The 24,494-nt window shown below is 36.2% G+C and overlaps 1 protein-coding gene across 1 annotated transcript; it reads right to left on the minus strand.

Annotated features, from left to right (window-relative positions):
* Nucleotides 1-668: 668 nt before the first annotated feature.
* On the minus strand, nucleotides 669-24,143 carry LOC112053119 (probable ATP-dependent RNA helicase kurz). Its single transcript, XM_024092419.2, has 19 exons — nucleotides 23,943-24,143; nucleotides 22,855-23,037; nucleotides 22,231-22,411; nucleotides 20,873-21,367; nucleotides 20,134-20,349; nucleotides 19,105-19,346; nucleotides 18,719-18,865; nucleotides 18,175-18,321; nucleotides 17,466-17,628; nucleotides 13,817-14,036; nucleotides 12,948-13,176; nucleotides 12,049-12,177; nucleotides 10,986-11,126; nucleotides 10,139-10,294; nucleotides 9,573-9,768; nucleotides 8,525-8,749; nucleotides 7,957-8,098; nucleotides 7,050-7,252; nucleotides 669-821 (listed from the first exon to the last, which is right to left on the minus strand). Exons 1-19 carry the CDS (start codon nucleotides 24,015-24,017, stop codon nucleotides 742-744), a joined length of 3,570 nt encoding a protein of 1,189 aa, XP_023948187.2. The 5' UTR covers nucleotides 24,018-24,143; the 3' UTR covers nucleotides 669-741.
* Nucleotides 24,144-24,494: the final 351 nt, after the last annotated feature.

Here is a 24,494-nt window from a genome sequence, read left to right on the forward strand (position 1 = left end):
TTGGCTAATTGGATCTTCTTCGTATCAACACATTCGGACATACAACCATATCGATGACGTCAGCTCGTATTAAAAATCCACATCATAAGCGGGCCATTCGTTTAGAAGCTATGATGGCAGGGACAGACACATATGGACAGATACGTCAAACTTATATCACACCTATTTTTACGTCCTTGGTTAGAATCCATAAGTTGACATCGATTTACCTTTTTTTATTAATAATAATTTGTTATTTTTAAATATTATTAAACTAGCAGACGCCCGCGACTTCGTCCGCGTGGAATTTAGTTTTTACAAATCCCTCGGGAACCATGGATTTTTTCGGGATATAAAGTAGCATAAGTGTAATTCCAGACTATAATCTACGTCTACTTCAAATTTCAGGTGATTCGGTTCAGTAGCCGAGGCGTGAAAGAGTAACATACAATCATACCATCAAAGTCATCCTGTCTTGGCAAATCTCGGGAATCCATGGATTTTTCGGGATAAAAAGTAGCCGGTGTTTTAATCCAGAGTATAATCTATTTCCATTTCAAATCGCTTCAGTAGTAGCGGCGTTAATGATTAACGAACATCCAAACAAACATCCATACAAACTTTCGCGCTTATAATACTTTTTAGTAGGAGTTAAAATATAATCTCTGGTTAAAAGAAATATTAAAAAGTTCCCATTCAAAATATCTTTATTTAAAAAACAAATAATGTACAGTATTTACATAACAAACAAAAAAATCTAATTTATAACACTGGTGGCCAATATAATGTAATTTCGTTGTGCGCCGACTCTGGTATCCATTTTAAATATTCCTCCAACAAATCTGTAAAAACATACATACTAATTACATAATCTACCTCGTTGATCAGGATCCAAAGCCACACAGGTGATCCACTAATCACCAGAGATTAGTGGTTATATAATGATTTATTTATTTTGCTATCATCCGCGAAAAGTCGACGAACCCATGCGACAACGTCACCCAGGTCCGGCAAAATACTCTCTACGTACGTTTCACCCCGAAACCGGAGCATCCTCAGGAGATGTTGACTCTACAACGTGCAATTGCACGTTGTAGAGTCAACATCAACGGTATATAATCATGATGAACTTCCGCAAAGTAACGCCTGCTTCTATCCAATATTTAAAAGAGATTAGTGGATCACCTATGTGGTTTTGGATCCACACTAATAACATAAAGGTGAAAGTTTGTGTGTGTATGTTTGTTCTTCCTTTGCGCTGCGGCTACTGAAGTAATTTGGAATCGAAATAAGTTTTACTACTACTACTACTAGTTACTCATTCAGAAGGCTACTCATCCCAGAAAAATCCATGGTTCACTGTGAAATACTGAGACTTTCATCAAGAAATTCTTAGTAGCTGTCAAGAGTAAGGAATTCCCCATGCCTTGGAGAGACGTTAAACTTCGGTCTTGTTTCTAGTGTTCAATATTTCACATCCCGAGCTAGAACTTGACCCTAGAATCCTAATGATCCAAAGCCACATAGGTGAACCACTAATCACAGCGGTGATTAGTGGTTCACTATGAAGTATTGAGGTTTTCTTTCATCGAGAAATTCTTAGTAGCTGCAAGGAGTTACAAAGTTCATTCCCCATGCCTTGGAGAGATGTTAAGCCGTCGGCCTTGTTTATAGTGTTCAATATTTCATATGCCGAGCTAGAACTTGAACCTAGGATCCTGATAATCCAAATCCACATAGGTAAACCACTAATCAGTGGTGATTAGTGGTTCACTATGAAGTATTGAGGTTTTCTTTCATCGAGAAATTTTTAGTTGCAGCCAAGAATTCATGACTCGGAAAAAACGTTAAGCCGTCGGTTTTGGTCATTAAATTAACATATGATTTTATGATTGTTGACAGACAAACATCCTCACTTTATGCCCACCACAAAACAGACAGCGCTAAAAGCTTTTAGCAATAGAAGTAGCAAGGGGGCGTGGCCCGCGTACACCCGGGTGTGCGGAACTTCGCAAGCGTTTCCACGCATGTACTAGTAGTCTTGTTTTGTTAACTGACATTATATTTTGTTCTGTGACAAAAGGAATAAATAATATTCAACTCAAACTAAACTTCAAGTATTTGTTTTTCACTAAATATTAAACAGCCAATTACGTGAAGAGTTTATCGGTGTGATAAGTATTACATATTACAGTATATATGTTTGTTTAGGCCACGCCCCCGGGTACGCTGGTTTCAATACAAAGAATTGGCACTTTATAAATCTAGTTACCTCTTTATATCTGTGATGCCCACTAACCCACATTCGAGTAGCGTTTGTGACGACTCTAAGTCTTACATACTATATAGATATAATACAAATTATGCATACTTATTAACTTAATAGGTGCTTAGAAAAAAAAAAAAAATAGATTTTCATCAAAATAAGCTCAGTACATGAGATTAATGATAAATCACTGGAAAAAATATTATTTGGAAATCTTTCATTTTTCATTGGCAGATGACGCCGGGAGCATGTTTACTACTTTACTGGGAGCATGCGGGCTGACGCCTGTGACGCTTTCAGTATGAATAGCTAGAGCAGCTGGCTGAATGCTTGATGTATTCTACTCGTGCTTTTCCATCGTATGATGGAAGCATAGTACGAAGTCGGTTGTTTGGGCGACCAGTAGGGACTTTTATGGAAAATGATGATGAAGCCAGGAGTGTCTTCTCATGAGGGGAACTCTTTGATGCTTAAGAGCATATATGTGAACCTTTACATAGTTATTGAGTTCTAATGGCATATTATTTATACACAGGACCGAGCGGTCTATGGTGTGAAATTTGATTTATGAGTCAAAATGATGATTCAGCCAGGAGTGTCTTCGCATGAAGGAACTCCTTAATGCTTAAGAGCATATATGTGAAACTTTACATACTAATGACCTTCTGATGGCTTATTAATTATACACAGGGCCGAGCGGCCTATGGTGTGAAATCTTTTAGATTTCTTTCGAACGCATTACACTCTCTTGAGAGTAATGGATACTCTGAAAGTTAAGACTACCAGCTAGAGGCTAGGCCTGTTACACTAGTTATACAGTGATGCTTTGTTCTGCTTGATATAAAGATGATAGTGGAAGCTAGGCCTGTATTTACACGGTGTTTACAGTGTGCTTTGCTCTACTTGTCGTCTGACAATCAGTTATCTTTCCACTATGTGGAACTCACCCATTCACGCTTATATACCAATAAACTTATACCCTCACGAAAAGAGGGGGGTCCTGGTTCTTAAATAAACCTAATCTCACCAAATTCAGGGAGAGGACCACCGTCGTTGTGCGGGAGTTGGAGCCAATGACCATCTTTTATAAAAAAGATGCCAACCTAATCTCACTCGCTCACCCAGTCTCACTCGCTCACCCAAAGCACCATTACCTTCTGTGAGTGTGTTAGAACTACAGAACCAGCAATGAGAAGTAATACTGACGTTCAGGGTAAACCTGAATGTTGTGTTGCCACTCGATGTCAATGTGGTCTTGTATGATTCACGAAGGCGTAACTATTTAAACGACCTTATCAACGTACTCAGCGTTCGTGTTTTGATAAACCACGAAGAGTTCGTGTATCGATATACCACGAAGAGTTCGTGTATTGATATACCACGAAGAGTTCGTGTATTGATATACCACGAAGAGTTCGTGTATCAATTATATTTTAGGGAATGCGTGATACGAGAACTGTTACCTCTGAGACTTTAAAAGTATTTGTGTTATTATGGACATAACGTTGATTACTGGGTTCTAATCAATAGACGATCACATGCCAATTAAAATATTTTAACCTTTGGAAGATTAACACTTGATAAAGTGTATGTTTTATGCTCTTATATTTATATGAGGCATTTTGAAACAGTTACAATTGGTGCCGTGACCAGGATGGGTCAAAACGGCTTTTAAATTGGTGTAAGCCTACAATTGTTGTCCGTGAAAATGGAAAAGTCAGAAGAGGTAAAAAGTTCTTATCTAATTAGTTTATGGTACGGATTAAAGTCAGAAACCCTTGAGGTCTGGGGGTTGTAATATGAACCTGAAGTATAATAAAAGTGATTTTAAATTATAAATTAAGGTGGTACTATACCGCCGTGAGGCAGATTAGGCTATCCTAGTGATGGCTTTTATATGATACACTAGGTCGAGTGGCCGATGGTGTGAAATCTTTAGAATGTAATCAAACTGCTCTAACGCCAAAAAAGCAACTTATCATGAATCTCAACGTAGAGCCTCGAGAGTCGGAAGGCTCTAAATCAATGTGACTTTACTAGTTGCACTTTATTCGTAAGGTGCGGCGTCAAGCATTTGGAATGTGATGAACGGTGCTAGAGCATCCCGAAGTCAAAGTTCCAATTTAATTCAGTTCGATGTCGGGGCTTGCAAAAGTCTAAAGACAACTTATGTACCTGGAGGAGTGTTATGCTCGGTAGAGTCTGCCGATGCAGTTCCACACCAGATGATTCGTCCGCGGACGGATTTAATAAATTTTTCCGAAGGTATAGAATTTCTTCGGTGATCAATAAAATAAATATTTAAATGTCAGGGGGTTGTGGAATCCTTTCAATAAATTGAAGATATAAATAATTAATAGGCACAATAAAATTTTATATAATAAATATAGATACTTATGAAAATTCCTAAAAGTAAATTCTATTCCGCAGGACTTCATAGAATTTAGGGGGTTGATTGTGACGACTCTAAGTCTTACATACTATATAGATATAATACAAATTATGCATACTTATTAACTTAATAAGCGCTTAGAAAAAAAAAAAAAATAGATTTTCATCAAAATAAGCTCAGTACATGAGATTAATGATAAATCACTGGAAAAAATATTATTTGGAAATCTTTCATTTTTCATTGGCAGATGACGCCGGGAGCATGTTTACTACTTTACTGGGAGCATGCGGGCTGACGCCTGTGACGCTTTCAGTATGAATAGCTAGAGCAGCTGGCTGAATGCTTGATGTATTCTACTCGTGCTTTTCCATCGTATGATGGAAGCATAGTACGAAGTCGGTTGTTTGGGCGACCAGTAGGGACTTTTATGGAAAATGATGATGAAGCCAGGAGTGTCTTCTCATGAGGGGAACTCTTTGATGCTTAAGAGCATATATGTGAACCTTTACATAGTTATTGAGTTCTAATGGCATATTATTTATACACAGGACCGAGCGGTCTATGGTGTGAAATTTGATTTATGAGTCAAAATGATGATTCAGCCAGGAGTGTCTTCGCATGAAGGAACTCCTTAATGCTTAAGAGCATATATGTGAAACTTTACATACTAATGACCTTCTGATGGCTTATTAATTATACACAGGGCCGAGCGGCCTATGGTGTGAAATCTTTTAGATTTCTTTCGAACGCATTACACTCTCTTGAGAGTAATGGATACTCTGAAAGTTAAGACTGCCAGCTAGAGGCTAGGCCTGTTACACTAGTTATACAGTGATGCTTTGTTCTGCTTGATATAAAGATGATAGTGGAAGCTAGGCCTGTATTTACACGGTGTTTACAGTGTGCTTTGCTCTACTTGTCGTCTGACAATCAGTTATCTTTCCACTATGTGGAACTCACCCATTCACGCTTATATACCAATAAACTTATACCCTCACGAAAAGAGGGGGGTCCTGGTTCTTAAATAAACCTAATCTCACCAAATTCAGGGAGAGGACCACCGTCGTTGTGCGGGAGTTGGAGCCAATGACCATCTTTTATAAAAAAGATGCCAACCTAATCTCACTCGCTCACCCAGTCTCACTCGCTCACCCAAAGCACCATTACCTTCTGTGAGTGTGTTAGAACTACAGAACCAGCAATGAGAAGTAATACTGACGTTCAGGGTAAACCTGAATGTTGTGTTGCCACTCGCTGTCAATGTGGTCTTGTATGATTCACGAAGGCGTAACTATTTAAACGACCTTATCAACGTACTCAGCGTTCGTGTTTTGATAAACCACGAAGAGTTCGTGTATCGATATACCACGAAGAGTTCGTGTATTGATATACCACGAAGAGTTCGTGTATTGATATACCACGAAGAGTTCGTGTATCAATTATATTTTAGGGAATGCGTGATACGAGAACTGTTACCTCTGAGACTTTAAAAGTATTTGTGTTATTATGGACATAACGTTGATTACTGGGTTCTAATCAATAGACGATCACATGCCAATTAAAATATTTTAACCTTTGGAAGATTAACACTTGATAAAGTGTATGTTTTATGCTCTTATATTTATATGAGGCATTTTGAAACAGTTACACGTTGGTGGTATTAATTGTTATTTCCTTTCCTATAAGTTCGGGGGGAGGGGGGAGGGGGGGAGTTCGGGACCTTGTAGTCAGCCATTAAACCAGTTAGATAACTAAGCACATATGTCTACTCAAAACAGTAAATAATAATTATAGTATTTAGGTTTATTACAAAAGATATAAAATATACAATGTAGAATATCCTATAGTTACATTCTACATTTTTATTTCTACTAATAGTTTGTGTATTCTGCCATAAAATAAGTTTCCATATGGCAAAAATTGGAGACTTCGGCCGTGCTTACTAATCTACCGGCAAAAGCGTACCGCAAAGCGATTTAGCGTTCCTGTACGATATAGTAGAAACTGAAAGGGGTGTGGATTACTATCCTCCTCCATCTTAAATTGCATCAATACTTACAATCAGGTGAGATAGTAGTCAAGGGTAACTTATAGATAAGAACAAAAAACATCTTCACCGAGTAACATAGACCATATTTTATGCCCATATACCTACAGGAACGGTAAGTACGCGAATTCAACAAGACATCTATACTGATTTTACAAAGCTAAAGAATTTGTTTGTTTGAACGCGCTAATCTCAGAAACTACTGGTCCGATTTGAAAAATTCTTTCATTGTTAGATAGCCTATTTATCGAGGAAGGCTATAGGCTATATATTATCCCCGTATTCCTACGGGAACGGGAACCATGCGGGTAAAACCGCGCGGCGTCAGCTAGTTTCCATATAAAATACAATACAAGGTCACTTACAAGTACTCTGTTCTTTCCACGCGTTTTCCAACTGATCCTTCGTACCAACACGTCTTGATATCAAACATTTCAACAAAACTTCGGTCCTCGGCTGAAGATTGGCCCAACTTTTGATCATTGTTGATGGGGGGGATAGTAATGACCCGCTATACTTCTTGAGTTTGGGAAACACTTTGCCTTCTAGTAGGAATCTTGCGAACCATCTGCGAAAAAACAATTCTATTAAAACATTTTTCATATAACAATAACATGAATAGTTTAAAACTAAAAAAGACGCTTGATACCCATATCATGGGGCTGCATTTCAAATAGCCTGTCCGCCATCTTTGATTTAAGTCCCGTGACTATTTCTTTCGTATTCTTGAAAGCAATTCCTTTCATTGGATATCCATATCATGGGGGTGGATTTCAAACAGACAGTCCGCCATATTCGGTTTGTGTCGGAATGAAGTTTTTCTTAGCTAGTCATGTATTGTCATCAGAACTCAGAGCGTGTGCAAAATTTCATTCTAATCGAAGACCGGGAAGTGCGTCAAATTGAGATTCTAAGATTTTCTTACATACATAGTTAGTTACAAGTGAAGCTAATATAAATGTGTTAAAAAATCCGAAATTGATGATGTAAATAGTTACGAATAACATCTCATTGTCTAAGTATAAAGTCTGCACGCTCTTATCTAACTCGATAGAGTATGATATACTTAAGTAAAAATAATAATAAATAAATAAGTACTACTGATTATTCTAAAAACTTTTCACAAATAAAATAATTATTATTATTCTTACAGAATAATTTAATTGTAGCGTTGCGTATCAAAATACACACGAAATTCGAAATGATCAGCAAAAATTGTCAGCAATAAATGTTTTTTTTTTCGTGTTTTTATAAGGTTCATCATATTCTTACTTGTATCGTTCAATTTTGTCTGGATAGTCAATCTCAGCTACGGGCAGTTCCCAGCAACTTTTGCCGAATGTCCCTTTGAAGTGACACTTCACGCGGCCCGATGTCGCGTCATATCTTGGTTCAGGGTCTGATAGAGGTTCGCCTGTTGAATAATTAATAAATAAATTATTAAGAAAACAACAAGCTGTTAGTGTGATGTCATTTTATGTCTTACATTTCACGACAAAATTATTTGTATATACCTCCACAATATGGGTATCAAATCAAAGAGTAATTTGATACCCATATTGTGAGATATAAAATAAATGGTTTACCGTTAATACTGGCTATGTGACAGTGGAAATGTGGTGCTTATGACAGCTTGTAGGTTAACAACTTAAACAATATATTATTTGCATAAAAATCTTATTATCTGTGGCATACAAGACATTATATTTGGGTTATGTAACTTGCATACGCAGTTAACTTTGTTTGTTTATTATAATGTGACGTCACATAGCGTCACGTGAATAGCGTTTTATCACAAAAATACGTCACGTGAATAGCGTTTTATCACAAAATTACATACCCAAGTTACACAATTGTGGTATGTACACTGGCAGCCACTCTGGTTCTATGGCAGCCACATTCCTCATGACCATTTTCCTTTTGTCCTCGCCGCCGGTCTCATAAAGCTCTTGGTACACCACCCATTCGGGTATCACCTTACGTAGTATTGAGCCCGAGTGCAGGAAAACTGGCTCTTCCAAATTCGCGCAGTGGTAGGCGTATTTGAATTTGCGTTTGTCTTCACCTGTTAATAATGTAAGAAATGTTTCTAGAGAAAGAATAAGGTATTAGACCCTTTTTGGAGATTCCCAAAAGGAATAAAATCGGAACCCTTATAGAATCACTTTCTCCTTTATCTGTCTCTCTGTCAAGACCTTTTATCTCAGAATCGCGTGGAAGTATCAAGTTTTAATTAAAATTTATATACTCAGGTCTATACCCTGAAGCTGTGGAATAATCAAACTTCTACGTGAATTTAAATTGAATTGTTAGTAAAAAAGATTGAGATTGTTTTATATCGAGTATTTATGGAATGCGCCAAACTTATAGTCCATTCTGAACACAAGGCATATGGTATACGAAAACATCCCATTGGGGTCATGATAGCTGTCTTACTATACTAATTTGAAAAAACAATTCTCTCTAATAATCGCAACCTTTTTTTAGCAATAGTTGACAGAATAAGTAGATGTATAACAGAATAAGTAGGAATGACTATATAAGAGGAAGACTGAAGGTGGCGCCAGTGATAGAAAAATTGAGAAGTAGAAGGTTAGCTTGGTATGGACATATAATGCGTAGGGAGGAATCATATTACTAAAAAAATGCTGAATGTGCAAGTAGAAGGACATGAGAGGAGAGGAAGGCCAAAGAAGAGATGGTTGGATTGTGTGAAACAGGACATGTGTGTAAAAAGAGTGGATGATGAGTTGACGAGTAATAGTGACGAATGGAAAAGATTGACATATTTTTCCGACCCCACTTAAGTGGGATAAGGGTAAGGAGATGATGATGACGACAGAATAAGTAGATGCATAATCCATACATATACAGAATCAAAAGCTTACCCTCCTTTACTTCCTCGAGCCCAATTTTCCTCCCAACTTGGTCTCCCAAGCCGCTCAACAGGAGTTGTCTAAGTAGCCTCGCTTGTTTATCGTCTGGGGGTTTCATTTCTGGATCTATTGTCAGATCTATACCTGATACACTGAGGTTGATCTCCGATGTCAACTGTTTGCGGAGCTTACGTATTTCTTTTATTGCCTACGGAATAGAAAATAATGTTAAAAATAATGTTTCTAAAGCTATTAAATTGTGTTATTTCCTACCTACGTCGTCCACATGAAAGTTTTCACAAATCCCACAGGAACCATGTAATTCAGCAACAAAAAAATAGCATTTACGTTGCTCAATAATTTTCTTTATCGTTCTATTCTTCTTTACAAACAGGTTCTTGAGGTGCACAAAAAGGGATTGTTTCAAAGTTCTCTATGAACGCCATCTACTGGTGGTTTAAAGTAACACACACTGTTTCACTTAGCCTGCAGATGGCAGAACGCATCACCCGATTACAATTTTCGTAACGCATTCACCAACTTCTCTTCAAGTCAGGCAGCTACGAAACCTTCCTTACCTTTTCCCTCAAGCCATATTTGGCACAGAACAGTTCCTCCTCCCCCTTGACGAAGGAATACTCCGCCGCGCCGACCGCTCTCAGCAGGACCCCCGGGTCACCCAGGAGCAGCGTGTTACCGGTAGCGGGCCAATTGTCCGCCTTTCCGGTCATGACCTACACAAATAGAAGAATGTATTCTCTAACGAAGTTGATATAATGCCTTGTAGGCTTAATATTCGTCGAGGACATACCTCATGAAGTGGAAAAGGCATATTGTCGACCACAAATCAAAAATTTCTTTTTTTTACCCATCTCGCAACGAAAAAAGAGCGATTTCGTCGCTATTGGTTGATAATTCATCGGGATATTGGGATATATCTCGTCTCGAGATATGCCGTCGACGCATGGGGTGTGGTTTAGCTGTTTTATACTCGTCGATGTAATATTCGCCTATAACAAGTTTTATTAGAATTGACATTAATTTCAATGGGATGCTAAAAATAAACTGTCAATAACAACGAAGTTGCCATAGAAATGAGCATGTCACGTCGATGTAGGTATGATAGAGACGTGATAGCCTAGTGGACATGACCACTGCCTTCGATTCGGAGAGCGTTGGTTCGAATACGGCCCGGGCATGCACCTCCAATTTTGCAGTTATGTGTATTTTAAGCAATTATATATCACGTGTCTCAAACGGAACGTGTCTGAAGGAACATCATTGTAAAGAAACTTGCATACCAGAGAATTTTCTTAATTATCTATGTGTGTGAAGTCTGCCAATCCGCATTGGGTGATTGGTGGACTATTGGCCTAACCCCTCTCATTTCTGATGGGTTGTTAATGATGAAGGAGTTTAAGATACCTCTTGCACGGTAAGCGCGGAGACCAAGGCGATGGTGTAGGGCAGCAAGTTGAACTGGTGACTGAGCGCCAACATCTTGCCGTAGCGCGGTAGCAGAGGAAACGCGGACACTGCCTTACCCAGCGGCGTTACTTTTAGTATCTGAAACATAACTACATTATATAACCTTTTGTAATAGTTGATTATGAAACGGTTACATAATGACGATCATTAAAGGACGAGTTGCATTTTATAAAACGAACGAAGTGAGTTTTATAAAGACACGAGTGCTTTAATGCCAAGTTATGTATGTTTCATACTTTACTTTATCTAATCTCATGAAATAGGAATCTAACAAAATTAAATACTACTACAGTTTCCGCAACTTGGAAGGTAAAGGATTGATGATTGTATTGTATACCAAAAGGCAAAGATTGACACCCGTACAACCATGTCTTCACACTCGCATTTGCATCAGAATATAAATTACTGTACTGCTCAAATTGTTAATTGATAAAAACAATAAATTTTTATTAAATTAATGAATGAATTAATTAAAATATACCAACTTGAAATTTTAAAATATAAAATATAAACAAAACATTGTTAAAAAATCAAGAACCCAGAGCTGTACAAAAGACCAAGAACCTAGAGCTCTAACTGTGCTATAATAGTAAAAAAGTTGTATTATAACACACTTCCCAAACAAAGAGCAGTGTTATAATGTAATTTTTTAATTTATTGCAGTATGCATGTGAATAATCTATGCCATTATAATATATTTTTTAATTTCATAATTGGAATATTATGACACGAGATTAGATAAAATATAATATTTGCCATATCTAGTTAAAATAAAAAAAAATTACCGAAGTGCTTTGAAGAGCGATTAAGGAAAGATGTTAAGCCGACGTTCCAGGTTATTATTATCATTAAAGTCTGATCCAAATGTTCTTCTCTTACATGTGTGAGAGACATTTACTATATTTTAGTGGAATCTTAAAAAAAGGCTGAAATAAATGAGTTACGAATAAGGGCATTATTTGATTAAAATACATGTAGACGAGTAAATTGCATTACTGACCTCATCGTTGTCTTTCCTCCTAGTGTTCTTAACTACAGGCTTCTCCAGTATACCCAACACTTCTAGCCGTTTTTCAGCTAAGCGCAGCTGAAGCCTATCTGGTGCGGTTGGATACGGAAAATTCACAACCTGAAAGATATTTATATAATAAAAAAATATGATACGTATAACTGTATAGTATGAATAGGTTAAATGCAGGATTCGAACGAATCACTCTGTACTGTTTCAGAAGATAAATTCGCAAAAAAAATCGAATGGCAAAGCTCGTACAATTGTTACTAAAAGTTATTAAGTTTATATACTTCAGTTTGAAGATCGCCAATTACAAAGTTTTTCAGTGCCTAAAGGCGAAAGTCTTCGAACGGTGCGTTGCCAGTAATGGCCTATGGATCAGAAACTTGGTCGCCAATTAAGGGCCTAACAAAAGGATCAGAGTGACCTTGAGGGCAGTGGACCACTCCACTGCCCTCAAGGTCACTCTCCACTCAATCCAGGATATTGTGACATGATTATCTCTTGTACGCTACCCATGGTTTGCGGCCTCAGACCAATTATACAAGGACCTGTATCGCACTCATAGTCACGAATAAAATTGTCTGTCATTTTCTGCGAGCTTAGATTTGGTACATATCTTATACTAAACTAGAAGTTTTTGCCCGTTTTTTACACCATTCCATTACACAAAAAGGTATTTTTACGGAGCTCTTTTACCGACGAACACAATTACAACTATGAAACATCGATTCTATAGACAGTTTTTACAATCGCATTAGATCGTTGATCATATACTTTGACTGAAAAGTAACGTCTAGCGAGGTCCTATACAATAATTGGTCTGAGGGCTGCGGCAGAAGTGCCCAAAATGACGGATCAATCGCACAGCACAGCTCTAAGTCTACCTTGTCAATGCCCATGCACTTCATGCACAGCAGCAAGTCGTCGACGGGGCGGCGGCACAGGTCGGGCTCGTAGTGCGGCACGCAGTCGTGCTGGAACACGGCGCTGCTGTACAGCCGGTAGGCGTGGCCGGCGGCCGTGCGCCCCGCGCGCCCCGCCCGCTGCTCCGCGCTCGCCTGCGACGTCCACACCACGCGCCACGCGCTCGCGCCCGTCGTGTGGTCGTACACCCTAAGTATCATCATTAGCTCGAGCTCGAGTCTCCTCTCAGATTGAGAGGGGTTAGGCCAATAGTCCACCACGCTGGCCCAATGCGGATTGGCAGACCTTACACACGCAGAGAATTAAGAAAATCCCCTGGTATGCAGGTCTCCTCGCGATGTTTTTCTTCACCACGTGAAACACGTGATATTTAATTGAAATCCACTGGGCTATCACGGTTCTTAACCCTAAGTATAACCGACGAATAATGTTGGACGAATCTATATTATAGCATTATAGGTAGGAGGTCGTTCAATTATTAGGTAAGCACTATAGGGAGCCCAAGTATCCGATATCTTAACTAGAATCGACCAATTGAAATGGTAATGAACCGGTCACGTGAACTGTTTGTCTGTTACCTTTTCATTGCTAAACCACAAAACCAATTCAGATGAAATTTAGTATAAAGATTAATTGAACCTTGGAGCAGAACTAGGCTACTTTTACCCCAGAAACAGCCAGAACCCGAGGGATTCGTTAAACATAACTTCAAGAGAAACAGAGTACCAGCATTTGCTAGTACACATGGAAAAATATCTGTCCTCTAATTCGAATTACACGCATATACCATATTACGAGTATGTACATTATTATATGCCTTAAAACTTACCGCATCTTTTTCTTCCCACAGTCAACCACATACTTCACCCCGGGTATGGTCAGCGATGTTTCCGCCACATCTGTGCTAACGACGCACAGTCTGGCACCAACAGGCGGTGGATCAAAGACCAGCGCCTGTTTGGCTGAACCCAGCATGGAGTACAGTGGGAGCACCCACAGTGGCTGTCTACAGGACTTGATCACAGGTGTTAGACTGTCCTCTTCTGCGTCTGAAGACATAATGAATGACCATTATAAGAGTTTTGAAAACTAGAGTGCCTCTAGTATAAGCCCCACGGTTGGGATATGCTTCTTAAATCAGCTAATCTATATAAGAGGCAATCGTTATTGATTGCCCTATCAACATAGCTCACACAAAAAGAATTGCACAAAAATTTGGCATGCACAATTTTTTTAAAGAACATTTGCCTTATCCATTAATTATAATTTAAAACTAATATTTCACTTTCAGTCCAATTATTGGGTTATGCCACACATCGCAGGATATTGTCCTGTCATATAATTTATTATGACAATATTACATGTTAATATTGTTTATTCTATAGTTCGGTTGCGTGGAAATAAAAATATTTATGTAACCTTTTTGATGTTAATAAAATATTTTGAAGAGTGCAATATTTTCTTTATAGGGTATTTGTGACGAGAATAGCATAGTATATACAAAATACAAACCCCTATAGTCAAATTGAGTAGGTATTTTAAACTATGTAAACAAACAAAAACAGCTGACTCAGGGGTGCTCAACATTTTATCATTATTTACGAATATTATCATGAAATAAAACTTCCTGTGATAAACAAATATTTTTTTAATTCTATATTCCTATATAATATATCCTGTTATTTATCAAACAGATAATGCTTCACTTATATTAAGGGTTCCGTAGGCAATAAAGAACTCTTATAGTTTTGTTTCTTTATTATGTAGAAGCAAGCATAAGGTTTCCTCGACATATTTAAACACATTAATCAAAACGGTTTTCTCGGAGGACGATAAGGGTGATTGATTCGTACGTTTCTTTTTTGGTGACGGAAACAATAGCAACGCGGAATAACTGCTCCGGCTAGTACCAGGCTCCGGTTCACTGATTTTCGTACTAAACTAAATAAAATTAATTAATTAAACTGATAAAAAACCCGACTGCATAAATGATAAAAAAACTGAAAAGAAAAAAAAAGCTCAGTCCAGAAGTGTAGAAAACAATTAGAAAACAGTCGGGACCTATTATATTGAATAGAATGATTTTCGTCTACATTTTTTATTAGGTCCCGACTTTAGTTTGATCAATTTTTATATCATTTATGCCGGGTTTTTATATTTGTTTAATTAATTAATTTATTTCACACTTTTTAGTTACGATAGATGGTGAATTTCGGATTTATTGGTTACGTTTGTTACAAAGTACGATAATGTATACCTAAGTCCAACCGAAATTAAGTAAATATTCAAAAAATCTACGCAACCCTCGGTGGCCGAATCCGACTCGCACTTGATTTTTATAATCAATATATTTCTTTTAGTCTATTTTAGGTGTTTTATAACTACACTTCATAAACCTCGCACCTTATAGTCGTCCGCCTCGCGTATTATGTATAGACTTAATTAATATTAGAATTAATAAATAACGTTTTCCTAACTGTAGTTTTTTTAACATGGCCATGATATACTATTTTGAAATTCTCACAAAAATCCCTTGAATTTGATTCGCATGTTGCAATATTCACAAAAAAAAAAACTTCACCCCGATTCTATAGCGTCTCACAGTCGTCTTGTTGGTTTTTTTTTTCTAATTTCACCTATCTAAGAACACTTGGGTTATTAAAACAAATCTAACGTTATCTGAATTACGTAAATCCGTTCAACGGTTTGGAAGATATGAGGTAATAAAGAATATTACATACATACATACAAGATACGCGCGAAAAACATAACCCTTCTTGCAGTCGGGTAAAAACAGTAAACAAACAACAAATAAACTATAATTAACAATAACAACGAAACGAGAACAAAACGAAATAACAAAAATTACAAGGGAAGAAAATACGCACGACAGACTGGATTTAGTTAACGAATCATTAACGAATACTGATATATAAGTAGGAGTATTAGTCATAGACAGCAAATAAAGTAGTGTTCTGTGCTGTGAAGTGTGAACTGTCAAATGTCAAATCTTCTTTCACTTATTAATACAAAATCAAAAAAATTATCATAGTATATGGTAATTCTGCAATAAATGAAAGGTTAAATTCACATTAAAATAAAAGAAATCATCGTTTTAATTACAACTTCTTTCTTCTTTTGATATGAAAATACAACATTTATAAAATAATTAAAGTTATAATTTAATTTTATAAATGCACATTTAATACCCATAAAACTCAATATCTTTATTTTTCATAATGGTTTGTGACTCATGTCTGCTTGGGTTCTTTTTATGTCGTTTGTATTGTTTTTGTGCAAACTCTATATATTTAACATAGAGGAATTAGAAATGGAAATGGATCGCACCCAAATGCAGCAACAAAATTGTCTGTCGTTTTTTGAAGGGTACGAGGTAAACTCAGTCATCGATAATATTTAACAAAAATAAATAATAAAATATTTAACAAGAATAATATAATCTGTACACAGAATATTAAATTAATGGATCGATGTTTTGCTGTTTGTTCGTTCGTTAGAAGAATAGTATCTATTTTTCTTTTAGATATTGTTTTTATTACAAATTTATTATTTATTATAATTATGTTTTTGATGACCTCCGTGGCGCAGTGGTATGCGCGGTGGATTTACAAGAAGGAGGTCCTGCGTTGGATTCCCGACTGGGCTGATTGAGGTTTTCTTAATTGGACCAGGTCTGACTGGTGGAAGGCTTCGGCCGTGGCTAGTTACCACCCTACCGGCAAAGACGTACCGCCGAGCGATTTAGCGTTCCGGTACGATGCCGTAACCGAAAGGGGTGTGGATTTTCATCCTCCTCCTTACAAGTTAGCCCGCTTCCATCTAAGACTACATCATCACTTACCATCAGGTGAGATTGTAGTCAAGGGCTAACTTGTAAACAATAAAAAAAAATCTTAGATTGCATCATCGCTTACCATCAGGTGAAACTGAAAACGAACGTCACGTCATCTTTTAGTGAATTAGAAGTTGTTGACCATTTTTCATGCCATTGAACTACTTACTACACAAACCGGAATGATTAGGGAGTTTTATCAGTCGACGAAAACGATTACAACAATGAAACATCGATACGATATAAGTATACACGCGTTAGATCGTTGGTTGTTTGACAGAGAGGTAACGTCTTGCGGGGCAGGTCTTTCTATAATTGGTCCGTGATAATTAATTTGTTGTATGTGAATCCGGACTAAAAAGGGCTAGAACCCAGAGCCGTAAAGCTTATTATTAAAAATAAAATGTATGTGAATCGAAACGAAAAGTGTCGCTTAAAAGAACCTTTTTGAGTAGTATTATTGTTGTGTAAAAAACCTAAAGTTGTGGACTATAGAGAACTATTGAGAATTCTTATATAATTGTATATTAAAATTAAATTATTATGTTGTAAGCTTCGATTTAGAAAAGACTTCCCAAATATCTTTGCAGACAAAGTCTCGTGTATCGTCTAGCATAAAACAAACCTGAATCACTCAGATGTGCCTCGCTATCGTCATCGCTGACCAAGTCCGCCTGTCCATCATCCTCTGGCATGTCGTAGTCATCCAAATTGATTTTTGGCAAAGTTCTCCCCTTTTTCTTTGCTTTCCTCCTCGCTTTGCGTATCCGTTTCATTTCTTTCTCCACCTAAAGTAAGTTAATGTCAACTCAAAAACTGTCTGAACTAATTTATTGCGAAGTAAGTTAACCAAAAAACAAACGGGGACTTCCGCGGTAAGTAAATAAAAATAAAAACTACAAGAATAAATTAATAAAAAATATAAAAAGTGTCTCTACAATGAGCGGGAATAGAACTCTGGTTCGATAAGTTTTGCCGCTAGGTTTCACACCACTTATCCAGTTGAGTTGATTTGATAACGTCGAAATGTGTGTTATTTTTCGTTACGTAATTTATTGAATCGGTCGCCGCGATCAAAGCCCGCAATGAAATATATACAATAGCTTAAAAATTCGTGATATTTCTGCATGCACGCAAATTAAATCTGTTAATGGATATTTCTTCTGGCGCATTTTAATTATAAATGGTCAGTTTTAGATCAATTAATCTCTCTTTATATTTCAGGACAGAAAGAATAAAATCAGCCAATTTAAATGGCCTACTACAGAAATACCTATGTTTAGATTCATAGACCCAACATGCAGGGTAAGTGATCAAAAGGCGTTAAGTATTACCTCATCGTCATCAGATTCAATATCCTCTGGTTCAGAATCCAATGCAGTATCCACTTCATTTGTAACCTTCTTGGTGATGAGTTTTGAATAGTCCACATCCTTCCGATACGGAAACGATGCTCTTAATTTGCGTACTAAGTAATGTACCTGTCAAAAAATTTAGATATTGCTAAACATACTATTACTGTCAGTTGTTACATCATTTATAATCTGAACTTAACAACAACATAATATATTTGTTCTGTTCTTGTATAAACAATCTTTTATTGAAAAATCGCATTAAAATCCGTTGCGTAATTTATAGATCTAAACGTGTAAATTCTGAAAGCGATTTTGTTTTATACTGTGAAAAGAAGTTATGTTGTATCATATACATAAATACAAATTTTGTTATAATAGCTTTAGAAATTCCAACGATAAATCTTGACGACATCAAGCTGCTTGCAGAAAGATGTTTTAAACCTTTTAGAACAGCCAGTTGTGAACGTCATTTGACTGATAATAATAATTATAATGATAATAGTTATTAATATGTTGATCTTACCTCTTGCTGCCCAGTAACAAAGATCAACACTCCACCCTCAGGTAACCTTGTGTGTATTTTTACTGTTTTCTTGTAAGCCTCCTTCAAATAATCACTGTAAGTGTTCTTGTTAAAATGTACTGTCACTGGAAACTGTCTGGATTCTACCTATAAAATTGTAAAGAAACAATTTAATATCTAGTTTAACAATTTGTTTGTTGAACAATTCCTACCATTTTGGTAGAAATGAAAAATACCTAGATAACTGGCGACAGATCACAGGTGTTTAAAATGCTAAACTCAACGGAATTCCTACCATTTTAGTAGAAATTAAAACATTCCACTACGTATTTTAAAAGCTAAACACGAAACACTTCAATTTCCTACCATTTTGTAGGAACACATACCTTTATCACTGGCGGTGGTATTTTAAACAATCTGGTGTTTTCTGTGAAATCCTCAACTCTCAGTGTGGCAGACATGATAATCAACCTCAATGGAATGCCTCTCTTAAGTCTTAAGGGCACGATACGTGAGAGCAATCCCAACAGAATATCTGTGTAGACGCTCCTTTCGTGTGCCTCATCTATGATTATTACCGAATATTTGCTCAGAAGGAAGTCTGACTGAATCTCTTTGAGAAGAACACCTAGAAGTAATACAATTTTTATGTTTAGTTAAAGGAAAAGATTTATTCCTTTTTAAATATAAATAAATTTGTTTGTACTTCACTATTTAAGATTTTTATATATATTGTTTGCCTAATTTGTTTCTTAGAGATGTTTGAAAGAGTTTTATTGAATTTTTGTAATTACATAATTAAACCACTACTATCCAGTTAGTTATCTATGATATTAGTCAGCGTTGTAACTCTGGCAAAAAAAAACGCTTCCTTAAAGCAAATGAGGCAAGTCCATAAAATCTGCATGTGGCTAACACTCAGCCTAACTGTGTCTAACTAACAGGAAAACGCATTTTGATCCTAGATTTTTTTATTGCCACATGCAATTTTTTTTAATTTGGTGAATTTTTCACATCACGTTTTCATTTTCCAGAATCTATCAGCTAAATACAGTACAAATTCTTGTGCCAATAAATTCTTTCAAAGGTGCTTGCTACAAGAGCTATTGGTGCAATTGGTAGTGACGATGCTTTCTGCATCCACAGCCGTGGGTTCGATTCCCACAACTGAAAATATTTGTGTGATGAGCATGAGCGTTTTCCAGTGTCTGTGTGTATTTATACATTACATAAGTATTTATATGTAGTATATAATTGTATATTAATATTATATCAACTATCTTAGCACCCATAACACAAGCTACTCATTATGCTTACTTTGGGGCTAGATAGTGATAGTGATGTGTATTTGTTTAAGTATATTTATTTAAATTTATAAAAAAAAAAAAGAAAAAAAAAATGTTAACCACACTTACCATCAGTCATAAACTTAATTTTAGTATCCTTGCTGACATTTCCCTCAAACCGCATCAAGTATGAGACATGCTTGCTTGTCAATCCCAACTCGAAAGCAACTCTTTGAGACATAGCAACAGTTGCAACCCTCCTTGGTTCTGTTACACCTATCATTTTTGTTTCAGCATAACCCGCCTCATAAAGGAATTGTGGTAACTGGGTTGTTTTACCACTACCTAAAAAAAAAGAGGATAGTTAATAATGATGCACTTTCACAAGAGCTATAAAAGGAAAAAGTATCAAAACACCTTATGAGTTTACCGCTATGTAGAATGTCGAGTTGACTGTTTTTCCGAGTACAGTCCTTTCAGTGTTGGTATAACAACACCTTGAGATTAACATGTAAAGTTTCCAATCGAAAGTTGGATCATATAACAGGCAGTGATCCTCAAAAATGGCTCATATTTGACTGAAGGTTCCTAGCTCTGGAAGGAGGCGTACAGGGCTAGCATGTGTCAATGACATTACGTGAAGAGAAAAAAAAATTGTAGACCAATAGTGTCGAAATTGAAATATCGCTCTCTCTTTCGTTAAGTTGGGATGAAAGAGAGGGCGATATTATCGAGGCTGTCACTATTGGTCAACATTTGCATTTCTAGTCTTGAGATTTTAGTGAAGAAAATTTTAGTGTTTTGTATTGTAACTTTTGTATTTCTGGATTTTAAACTATAAATTGGACAGTAAATATCATATACATACCAGTTTCACCAGCCACAATGACAAATTCATTCTCATTAACAAGCTCCATTATTCTCTGTTCTTCGCCTAGAATTGGTAATTTTAATCTTGCAATTTGTATTTTTGGGTCTCTTTTAACATCAATATGTACTGTGGTGTGTGTTAACAAAGGTTTTTTGTTTTCTTTTATATTTTGTCCTGACTCTTCTTTTTTGTTATTATTTTCGTTTGTCTTGTCATTTTTATCTTGACTAATTTGTTTTTCAGTATTCTCATTTTTATCTATATCTTGTGGTTCTGTTTTTGTATCAGTCTGTAATAAATTATTTTCTTCCACAATATTGTTTTCTTTAATTTCTTCACTTTCAAGACTATTTTCAGTAACTTCATCAGCGTCAGAGTCAGAACTAGCATCATCAGACGACTCTTCAAGGCCAATTATATTAGGGTCATACTTTTGTTTTTTGCCACTTCCTGTCTTCTCCATCCTTAGCAATCTCAATCGCTTTTTTGCACCTATATTTTGATAAAATAAAAAATGTTTTATAATTTTAACTTCTATTGAAGTTAATGTTGTAAGTTTTATTTTTTCTGTTTTATGTAGTTAATAATAAATAAATCAATAATGTTTGTTTTACTTTTTATTTGTTAAATAATAAATTAAAGAAAGAAATAAAAGAAGTAGAGTATCCAAGATTTCTTAGAAGATATTGTTACTTACTAGAAATAAGATCAACAAACCCAAAAAAAAAATAAAGAATTTACAATATATTTTTTATGAAATATTGAAATGTTGTCAGTGTATACCAAATACGACCTCAGGAAGGGGTTCGTTGTTATACATTAAACAAAAATAAAAAAAAACAGTGTAAAGTGACGGCGACGTTTTGACGGCCTCCGTGGCGCAGTGGTATGCGCGGTGGATTTACAAAACGGAGGTCCTGGGTTCGATCCCCGGCTGGGCAGATTGAGATTTTCTTAATTTGTCCAGGTCTGGCTGGTGGGAGGCTTCGGCCGTGGCTAGTTACCACCCTACCGGCAAAGACGTACCGCCAAGCGATTTAGCGTTCCGGTACGATGCCGTGTAGAAACCGAGGGAGTGGATTTTCATCCTCCTCCTAACAAGTTAGCCCGCTTCCATCTTAGACTGCATCATCACTTAACATCAGGTGAGATTGTAGTCAAGGGCTAACTTGTAAAGAATAAAAAAAAAAAAGAAAAAAAAAGTGAAGTATGTTAACAAGGATGTTACAAAATAATATTATAATCCTATCCTAAAAATATAGTAATAATTGCTAAGCATGGTTAAGAGTTTGATGATAAGTGACAACCAGTAAACTAACAACACTAACACATTTCACTTATAATTATCAAGCTACCTGCAATACTGCTGAATTTCTTCTGCTCATTATCAGGTTGAGTGTTCTGTGTACTTTGCTCTACATTATATTCATTTAACTTTCGTAATCCCAGAGTTTGAACAGAAGATATTGTAGTCAATTGGTTTACTTCCTCTGGGGTTGCTTGTACTAAAGACAAAGACTCCAGTAGTGCTGCCCTCTAGAATACAAAATCAATAAGTGTTAAACTAAGTTAATTTATTTTTTTACATATTTTTATGTGAAACCAGGTGAAAATAGTGTGTTGAAAAAAGTTTTGGAGAATACAGTGGAGAGACAATAAGAACACATTTTAGTTTTTTTTGTGTTCTGCTCTACTTAAATAGCTCAATTTAATGAGCTTTACTTCTAATCAATTTGAGTCAACTAGGTGTGAATAAGGGATTTGTATTATCTCTTGGTATCTCTTTTTATATGATGAATTTTGGAAAATCCTTACTTAACCCTATGTCATAATCTGCATGCCAAATGATCAATACAATCTGTTTAGTAGTTTAAGATATTTGTGTTGATAGAAGTCAGTTTTTAATTAACTGAAACTATTTTTTCCTTACAATAACAAGTATGAGTAAAGTAAGAAGACTTTTCAAGAATATACATTACATTTTCTTTTTTCTTCTTTTTATCCGCAATCTTCTCTAGCCTTTTGCGCTGGGCTTTTGAAAGAAATCTTGTCTTTTCTTTTTTGTCCTTGACTATATTTGTTTTTCTTTTCTTTGATGGCAATACCACCAAATTGCTGGTATCTGTCACTCCATATTCATTTTTTGCAATATCAAGTTTAATCTATAAAGAAACATGAATAATTATAATAATTATAAAATATTTACTATAATTTTTATTACCAGTACAGTAAAAGCTCCTTATTCAGGGGGGATATCTTCTGTAAATGTGCCACAAATACAGAAATCATGAATGTGAAATGGTATTTATATGGGATTATAAAGTACCAAGGAGGATGGAAGCGAGGCGAGCAATCTTTTACTATAATACTGCTGCCATGCGAATTTCTGTCAAACACCAAACAACATCAAGCTTTAGGCCCAAAGCATGTGGTACAGGTGATAACCATGACACATATGGCTTAACAGCTACACTTCAGGTGGATGTAGGCTGCATTTTGTAGGATGTGTTATTTAAGTGCAAAGTGATGATCTGCTTATATAGACGATTATTTTCTACTTACCATCAGGGTCGAAATTTAATAGTGACTATTACAAACTCAAACATTATCACCTAAAGCACACCAACCCTCATTTGAGCGGTGAGGTTAATATATCTATATATCCGCCTATGGAGGTAGCCTGGCCCCTTATTGAGTGGGTTGAAATAACGAATAAAATAAAGTGATTATGATTTTGTAACAGCTATAAATATTTGTTTTATTGGATAGCGTAGTGTGCCTTGGAGGGAGGGTGTGCCCAGTATCAAAAATAGTTGAGGAGCCCAAATAAGGGATTTCTTCACTCATTTCTGAATTGAAAACTCTATATATTTTTTTATATGGCAGTTTTTAACCACCAGATAAAGTGGGATTGTGGGTACATTTTACAAATTTTTGCTTTCACACATAAGGAGCCCTTGTACTCCAGAGGCCTCGTATCGTTGATACGGCTGATACGGCGGTAGCTGTGCCCCTGATTGGATTAGACCTAGACTACGTCTCAAAATCTCAAGGAATCAAATCTTACCTCATTCGTCTGAGAATCGTCAATGCTAGTTTTAACTACTTGACGCGCTTTGGCGTTATACCTTTTACGACCCATTTTAGTGACAATTTCACAGATTTATTGAAGCAATTTATCGTCTCTATTTATCACAATTTAAAACAATTATTAACTTATAATTCAAGCGTGCTTTTGTTATGACTTATTTCATTTTTAATTTTTCTGTCAAAATCACGGACGGAGACGGACTGTGACTTCTAGTAACTTTAGTACGTGTAAGTAAATCAAGTAAGTATCGAAAAAAAATGAGATTTTTTTTCGATTCTTATCGGTTTTCGCACTAACAAGATCTAAAACTAATTACAAGTGGACCTGACTCGCTATATGTTACCCCTTTGTCATTGATCAAGAATCAATGATCTAACGCGTTTAGAAAAATTGTTCCTTTATGGTTTTTATTGTAATCGTTTTCGTGAAAAGGGATCCCTAAAAATGCTGGTTTGAGTAGTAATTGAATAGCACAAAAAACAGCAACAACTTCTAGTTTACTAAAAGATGAAGTTACGTTTCATTATT

The sequence above is a fragment of the Bicyclus anynana genome, chromosome 8 (genome assembly GCF_947172395.1).
Source record: "Bicyclus anynana chromosome 8, ilBicAnyn1.1, whole genome shotgun sequence".
Taxonomy (NCBI): Eukaryota; Metazoa; Arthropoda; class Insecta; order Lepidoptera; family Nymphalidae; genus Bicyclus; species Bicyclus anynana.